Raw genomic sequence first — 9138 nt, forward strand, 5'->3', positions numbered from 1 at the left:
GTGAATGAAGGGTCTTGATAATCAAGACAAATTAATTTTAATTTTGAATATTTAGACTGTTGATGCTCTTCTCGTGTGCTTTTGGTTATGTGTTTTTTCTTCCTCTTTCTATTCCAGTTCCTGCAAAGATTCATTTGCCCAAAAATTTGGAAGGCATGGGAGCTGTTCATGCCCTCCGAGGGGAAGTGGTGAGCATCAAGATTCCATTCAGTGGCAAGCCACCCCCTGTGATCACATGGCAGAAGGGACAAGATCTCATCGATACTAATGGACACTACCAAGTCATTGTTACACGATCATTCACATCTCTTGTTTTCCCAAATGGTGTTGACAGAAAAGATGCAGGGTTTTACATTGTTTGTGCCAAAAACAGATTTGGAATTGATCAAAAAACAGTTGAGTTAGATGTGGCTGATGTGCCTGATCCACCAAGAGGTCTGAAGGTAACTGATGTTTCAAGGGATTCAGTCAACTTAACCTGGAATGAACCAGCTACTGATGGTGGAAGCAGGATCATAAACTACATTATTGAGAAACGTGCTACAACAGCAGAGCGATGGATTCGTGTTGCACAAGCTCGCGATACACGATACACAGTGGTGAACCTATTTGGCAAGACCACCTACCAGTTCCGAGTAATTGCAGAGAACAAGTTTGGCCAAAGTCAGCCTTCTGAACCTACTGATCCAATTGTAACAAAGGAAGATAAGACCAGAGTAATGAACTATGATGAAGAAGTTGATGAAACCAGAGAAATTACGGCAGCTAAAGCAGGTCACTATTCTACAAAGGAACTCTATGACAAATACATGATTGCAGAAGAGCTCGGACGCGGGCAGTTTGGCATTGCACACCGCTGTGTTGAGGCAGTTTCAAAAAAGACTTACCTGGCCAAATTTGTCAAAGTAAAGGGTGCGGACCAAGTTTTGGTAAAGAAAGAAATTTCCATCCTAAACATTGCTAGGCACCAAAATATCCTGTATCTTCATGAATCATTTGAGAGCCTAGAAGAGTTGGTCATGATCTTTGAATTCATTTCTGGGGTTGACATCTTTGAACGAATCAGCACAGCTTCATTTGAACTTAATGAAAGAGAAATAGTAAGTTATGTACGCCAAGTCTGTGATGCACTAGAATTTTTGCATCGTCATAGCATTGGACATTTTGATATTAAACCAGACAATATTATTTACTTCACAAGAAGAAGCTCCGTAATTAAAATTGTTGAATTTGGTCAAGCCAGACAGTTGAGGCCTGGAGACAGCTTTAGACTCCAGTTCACTTCTCCTGAATATTATGCACCTGAAGTCCATCACCATGACTTGGTCAGCACAGCTACGGATATGTGGTCAGTTGGTGCTCTAACATACATACTTCTCAGTGGCCTTAACCCTTTCATTGCTGAAACAAACCAACAAGTTATTGAAAATATTCTAAATGCTGAATACAGCTTTGAGGATGAAGCATTCAAAGACATAAGCATTGAAGCCATGGACTTCATTGATCGCCTACTAGTAAAGGAAAGAAAATCTCGGATGACAGCTGCTGAAGCGCTTAATCACGTGTGGCTAAAACAGCAGACGGAAAAGACCAGCACTAAAACCATTAAGACCTTGAGGCACAGGCGTTACTATCAAACTCTGGTAAAGAAGGAGTGGAACACGGTTGTGTCAGTAGCCCGCATTTCCTGTGGAGGCGCAATTAGATCCCAGAAAGGCATAACAGTGGCTAAAGTTAAAGTTGCCCCAATAGACATTGGGCCTATTGCTGGGCAGATAAAGCATAATGTTACAGAAGAAGGAGGCCATGCCAAATATGTATGTACGATTGAAAACTATGATGAGTCCACACAAGTCACATGGTACTTCGGTATGAGGCAATTAGAAAGCAGTGAGAAATACGAAATCAAATATGAAGATGGTGTGGCAACCATGTATGTCAAAGATGTTTCTAAATCAGATGATGGTACCTACAGATGCAAGGTAGTGAATGATTATGGTGAGGACAGCTCTTATGCAGAACTTTTTGTTAAAGGTGTGAGAGAAATTTCTGAGCACTACAGATGCAGAACTGTTAGAAAAGTGAAACGACGGGTTGATACTATGAGACTGTTAGAACATCCCCCAGAATTTACTCTGCCTTTGTATAACCGCACTGCATATGTTGGAGAAAATGTCAGGTTTGGAGTAACTATAACAGTTCACCCAGAACCTCGCTTAACATGGTACAAATCAGGCCAGAAAATCAAACCTGGGGATGATGATAAGAAGTATACTTTCGAATCAGACAAGGGTCTTTATCAACTTGTCATCAATAATGTCACTGAAGAGGATGATGCTGAATACAGTATTGTGGCACGCAATAAATATGGTGAAGACAGCTGCAAAGCTAAGCTGACTGTGATTCCGCATCCCCCTCCAGCAGATGCCACACTCAGGCCAATGTTTAAAAGACTGCTGGCAAATGCTGAATGTCAAGAAGGCCAAAATGTCAGTTTTGAGATCAGGGTATCTGGTGTGCCAAAACCAACGCTGACATGGGAGAAAGATGGTCAACCTCTATCCTTTGGTCCCAACTTTGATATAATTCATGAAGGTTTAGATTATTATGCTTTGCATATCAGAGATACTTTACCAGAAGACAGTGGCTACTACAGAGTTACTGCTACAAACAGTGCGGGATCTACGAGCTGTCAGGCTTATCTAAAAGTTGAACGCTTGAAATATGTCAAGCGTGAGTACAAGACAGAAGAAGAGCGGGAGAAGCATGTACAGAGGCAAATTGACAAGACCTTACGAATGGCAGAAATCCTTTCTGGGGTTGAAGCTGTTCCACTGACACAAACTGCACAAGAGGCTCTCAGAGAAGCTGCTATATTATATAAACCAGCTGTTAGCTCAAAGACCGTTAAAGGTGAATATGAAATTCAGAAAGAAGAAAAGAAGGAGAAGGAGGAAAGAAGACTTCGTATGCCATATGAGATCCCAGAGCCTCGCAAACATGTGCGCGCTGCTCTTGAGGAAGATCAACATATTAAACACTTCGTGCCTCTGTCAGACATGAAGTGGTACAAGAGGCTGCGAGACCAGTATGAAATGCCAGGAAAACTTGAGAGGACTGTTCAGAAACGCCAGAAACGCATACGTCTTTCCAGGTGGGAGCAATTCTATGTGATGCCACTGCCACGCATTTCTGATCAGTACAAGCCTAAATGGCGCATACCAAAGCTGACACAAGATGATCTTGAAATTGTGAGACCAGCACGCCGGCATACCCCATCTCCAGAGTATGAATATCATTATAGACCAAGAAGACGATCGCTTGGTGACTTGTCGGATGAGGAATTGCTCATGCCGATAGATGACTACTTAGCCATGAAGAGAACTGAAGAGGAAAGACTGCGCCTTGAAGAAGAGCTGGAGTTAGGCTTTTCTGCTTCCCCACCAAGTAGAAGCCCTCCACGCTTTGAACTGTCTGCCCTTCGATATTCTACTGCAGGAGCACAGGTCAGTTCAGAGGAAGAAAGAAAAAGAGAGCTGAGGTATTCAAGCTATCACATTCCAACTAAAGCTGAGACCAGTGCAAGCTATGCAGAGCTTCGTCAACGTCACGACAGGGCTGCCTACAGACCACCTAAACAAAAGCAAAGAATAATGGATGAACGGGAGGATGAAGAATTGCTCCGTCCTGTTGGCACTGATCAGCGACTCTCTGAATACAGAAGTGAGCTCAAATATATGGCAGAGGAAGAAAAGAGTAGACTCAGGAGAAGGAGGGAAAGAGAAATAACTGAGATCACATCAGAAGAAGAAGAAGAAATAGAAATGGTGCAATATGCTCACAGGGAATTTTCACCTCCCTCTAGATTACTAAGGAGAAGAAGATCCCTTTCTCCAACTTACATTGAGTTGATGCGTCCTGTATCTGAATTAATTCGACCTCGCTCACGGCCTCCTGAAGAAAGTGAGAGAAGATCCCCAACACCAGAGAGAACTCGACCACGCTCACCTAGCCCAGTCTCTAGTGAAAGATCTCTCTCCCGGTTTGAGAGGATGGCCAGATTTGATATATTTTCTAGATACGAGTCCATGAAATCTGCTCTGAAAACTCAAAAAACGATGGAAAGGAAATACGAAGTTCTGACTCAGCAGCCTTTCACCCTTGACCATGCTCCTCGCATTACCCTGAGAATGCGCTCACACCGGGTACCGTGTGGCCATAATACTAGGTTCATTCTAAATGTCCAGTCAAAACCAACCGCCGAAGTGAAGTGGTACCACAACGGTATTGAGCTCCAAGAGAGCAGTAAGATACACTTTACCAATACGAGTGGTGTATTAACTCTGGAGATTCTAGACTGCCACATTGATGACAGTGGAACATACCGAGCTGTATGCACAAACTACAAAGGGGAATGCTCTGATTATGCAACACTAGATGTTACTGGAGGAGATTACACTACATACTCTTCCCAGAGGAGAGATGAAGAAGTACCAAGGTCAATTTTGCCTGACTTGACAAAAACAGAGGCATATGCAATCTCCTCGTTTAAGAAAGCATCTGAAACAGAAGCAAGTTCCTCAGTAAGAGAGGTCAAATCAGAAGTGTCAGCAACAAGAGAATCACTTTTATCCTATGAACACTATGCTTCTTCTGAAGAAAAAGTCACTGCAGCTGAAAAAAAATCACTGGAAGAAAGGACTTCACACAAAGCATTTAAAAGCACTCTGCCAGCAACAATCCTTACAAAGCCACGGTCAATCACAGTTTCTGAAGGGGAGACTGCAAGATTTTCCTGTGATGTTGATGGTGAACCAGCACCAACAATAACATGGCTCCATGCAGGTCAACCTGTTGTTTCTTCAAGGCGCTTCCAAGTAACACGAACACAGTACAAGTCTACCTTTGAAATTTCTTCCGTCCAGCTATCAGATGAAGGAAGTTACACTGTTGTGGTGGAAAATTCTGAAGGAAGACAGGAAGCCCATTTTACTTTGACCATTCAAAGAACAAAAATTCCTGAAAAAACAATTACCTCGCCTCCAAGGATCAAATCTCCTGAGCCTCGTGTAAAGTCACCAGAGCCAGTCAAGTCCCCTAAACGAGTGAAATCTCCTGAACCCATCAGCAGTCCTCCAAAAGCTAAGTCACCACCTGGAGACAAAATGGTATCAACAGAGAAAGTACAATTACCAACTGCTTCTCCACCAAAGATAAAACAGCATCTGAAAGCAGAAACTCTTGGAGATAAGGTAAAGTTATCCTGCGCAGTTGAAAGCAACGTTTTAAGTGTCAGAGAAGTGGCTTGGTATAAGGATGGTAAAAAACTGAAAGAAAACCATCATTTCAAGTTTCATTATGCAGCAGATGGCACTTATGAGCTCAAAATCCATGAGCTTATGGAATCTGATAAAGGAGAATACACCTGTGAAATTATTGGGGAAGGAGGTGTTTCAAGAACTAACTTCCAGTTTACTGGTCAAGTATTTAAAAATATGTATTCCCAGGTAAGAGGTGCAACTGAATCTCATAAAACAGTTCAGAAAGAAGATGAGTTACTTCTGGCTTCTAGCCAAAAGAAATCAGTAGTGGCAACTGAAGAGAAATCTGCAGTTCAAGAAGTCATTAAAAAGTCAGTTGTTACAGAAGATGTCAGACAATTGAAAGCAGAAATTACAGCTTCTTCAACTAAAATGACAATGTCTGAAGGGCAGAAAGTGACACTGAAGGCCAACATTCCTGGTGCCTCTGAAGTAAAATGGGTGCTGAATGGAATGGAGCTGAGAAATTCAGACGATTACAGATACGGTGTTTCTGGAAGTGATCACACACTAACTATCAAAAAGGCCAGTAATAAGGATGAAGGTATACTCACCTGTGAGGGTAAAACTGATGAAGGCATTATTAAATGCCAGTATGTTGTGACCCTTTCTAAAGAGCGCTCCAGTGAACCAGCATTCATCATGCAGCCTAAGTCTCAAAATGTCAATGAAGGACAAGACGTGTTGTTCACCTGTGAAGTTTCTGGGGAGCCTTCTCCTGAAGTTGAGTGGTTAAAGAATAATCAACCTGTAAGTAATCATTTAATATGTTTACTTGAAAAATTAGAATTATGCATAAGACTTATTTAATGAAACCATTTTTGTTCTCTCCCTAGATTGCAGTTTCATCGCACCTCAAAGTATCTCGCTCTAAAAATATATATTCTCTTGAGATTCGAAATGCCGCAGTGAGTGACACTGGAAAATACACAGTCAAGGCAAAAAATTACCATGGGCAGTGTTCTGCTACAGCATCTTTGACTGTACTCCGTAAGTTTGTTCTTCGGATCTTGTGTTCAGAATAGTCACAACTTTTTCCTGTGGTATGTCTACTAAAATTACTTACGATAAAATCCACTGTTAGCGTTGACTTCAGTATTTTAAGAAGTCCATCTTTCTTTTGTATAATACATATACAGCCCTAAAACAGCATTAGAAATCTTTTTAACACCCACAGAGTAGCACAGAGGTGCTCTATTACATCAACAGATGCATGTTAAAAGAAAGCTATGAGCATTTGTTCTGGGATGAGTATGTTAAGACCTTGGTGCTGGTAATTATTCTTCCCTTATTTCTAACAAAATCTGTTACAATAAAATGAAGTCATTCCACAGTTAAAGATTTTTATGGCAACTTAATTGAACTGGGTTTACTCTTTTATTGGCTATACCATATCCCAGTTCCTAGCATCAAGGTATGGTTGTGATATGCTTGCATGATTGTGTTTGGGTTTAAAGAAAAGCTGCAGTGATTGAGCTTTCCTGTTGCCCTTTATAGCTACAAAACAATGCAGTGAAATACAGATTTTATTATTGTGTTTTTAAGAACTTGAAAACCTTTCACAGCTTCTACAAATATGAACTGAGCACACACAATTAATTTCTCAGTGTCTAATTCTAGTAATGGTTCTAATAAGAAACACTGTGTGGTGACCTGTTCTTTCTTAAGTATGTATGTTTTTCTTTGAAGCTCATACATACTGTAAGTTTCATTGCCTATTTTTTAATTTCTAAATTACTGCTTGTGATTTGGATATCTTGAATCAAATAATTGTAAACCAGTGTATACTCCACTGCAGTTTTCCATTGAAAGCAAAGTATGCCATCTTCATTTCTGTAAAATTAACCATACAGAACTGCATGACTTTGTTAGTTAATGTGATGTTGTTGCTTTTTCCTTCTATGTTTGCAATGCTCCTCAGCTCTAGTTGAAGAACCTCCGAAAGAGGTAGTATTGAAGACCAGTGGCGACGCAAGCATGCACGAAAGTTTTTCTTCTCAGTCCTTTCAAATGGCTTCTTCTAAACAAGAGGCTTCATTCAGCAGTTTCAGCAGTAGCAGCATGACTGAAATGAAATTTGAAAGCATGTCTGCCAAAAGCATGTCCTCCATGAAAGAATCCTTTGTAGAGATGAGCTCCAGCAGTATTATGGGGAAATCTAGCATGGCTCAACTGGAGAGTTCAACTAGTAAAATGCTTAAATCAGGTCTGAGAGGTGAGCATTACTGTTATTGGTAGAGTTAGTGCTTCAGCTATCCTGAAGTAGTCCTCAGAGTAAAGCTGCTTCATGGCTTAGTGAAAACAGACTAACTTGGTATTTCTTCTCCTATTTTATAAAGGAGTTCCACCCAAAATTGAAGCTCTCCCATCTGATATCAGTATCGAGGAAGGAAAAGTTCTCACATTATCCTGTGCCTTTTCGGGTGAACCTGCTCCTGAAATAACATGGTACTGCAGAGGGAGAAAAATTACCAGTCAGGACCAGCAAGGCAGATTCCACATTGAAACCAGTGAAGATCTAACCACCCTGATCATCATGGATGTCCAGAAGAATGACGGTGGACTTTATACTCTGAATTTAGGGAATGAATTTGGCACCGATTCTGCCACTGTGAATATAAATATCCGATCACCTTAGAGAGCTTAATCTGTATTATTTACACTTGTATTTTTACAAGTGATTCATATATGGACTGAAATATCTGATATGTAAATATAAAAGAAAAATATTTTTTTACCTACCTGAATGAGACAAAGTCCAGATCTATACATTATGACTTATAGTCATTATTGACCTAAGATTTTAAAACACTTTTTTCACTGACATGTACATACTGTATATAGCCGAAGTGAACGGTTATGAAGTTTTGTACCGTTTATTTTATGACATTTTGAAACGTAACTTTTGGAACTAACAGTTGGCAGGGGAAAGTTTCCTAGCAAACGACTACCCTGCTCAACATTTAACTAATTTTTGCGCCTCAACTCATTGTTGATGTCTAAGAATGCCTCAACAGGTAGAGAGGCTCCCTGTTGAAGATTACCTACACCTAAGACATGATACTGTGCACAGTATTTCATACGTGCACAAATATTTATGTTGAATCAGAAATGTAAGGCATTGGTGATGTTTGCAATTACCCTCCTGTAAGCACTGCCTTAATGTTTTACATTGGATCTGATTGTGTCATAATTTTCATACCTGACTGACAATTTCTGGACAAAGTGCAAGCGGCCAGCACTTTGTTCACCCACTGTGTACTGTTTCTGACATATTGACTGCCTGAATAGCTTTATAAAAAGTAACATCACCTGGCCATCCCCTTAATCAACAAAGCTATTTAGGTATTCAAGTGCAGCAGCAGTACCCCATCTCGGAGGTTCTTAGGGTGCAGTGATTGAGTTTGTGTGGTAGTATTAGACACCCAGTAGTCACTTCCGGGCAACTAAGCAATGAACCACAGTTTGAAAACAAACTGTTGCTACAACATCAAATACCAGCCTGCACTTCAATTTGCTTTAGTCCTCCTAATGTAGTAATAGAGCTTGGTAGCTGTTGAACCTCCTTGAGATAGAATCGTTCATTTGAAATAAAGCATGCTTTCTGCACCATAAAGTCTGTGACTCCCTCTTTATTTATTATGCTGCTTTTACAGTTCCTGTACTACACTACAGAAAAAGACTTGCTAAAACAAAGGATGAGTAGAAATGCAGTTCTCCAACGTAAACCAGGTCGTTAACTGTTGACAATCCAGCCATCTATCAGAAACAGCCTATCCACCAGCTAGCCTTGGAAAGTTACTTAAAAAAAAAATAT

General features: G+C 40.6%; 1 protein-coding gene across 1 annotated transcript in view; it reads left to right on the forward strand.

Moving 5' to 3' along the window:
• Positions 1-8926, forward strand: part of TTN (titin) — a 236560-nt gene extending 227634 nt beyond the window's left edge. The window contains exons 302-305 of the mRNA XM_053983149.1: positions 118-6071; positions 6158-6311; positions 7243-7536; positions 7661-8926. Of these exons, the coding sequence (XP_053839124.1) occupies positions 118-6071; positions 6158-6311; positions 7243-7536; positions 7661-7959 (6701 nt within the window). The 3' untranslated portion in view covers positions 7960-8926. The remainder of the gene's footprint in view (positions 1-117; positions 6072-6157; positions 6312-7242; positions 7537-7660) is intronic.
• The last annotated feature ends 212 nt before the right edge of the window (positions 8927-9138 follow it).

This window comes from Vidua macroura, chromosome 7, assembly GCF_024509145.1.
Source record: "Vidua macroura isolate BioBank_ID:100142 chromosome 7, ASM2450914v1, whole genome shotgun sequence".
Lineage (NCBI taxonomy): Eukaryota > Metazoa > Chordata > Aves > Passeriformes > Viduidae > Vidua > Vidua macroura.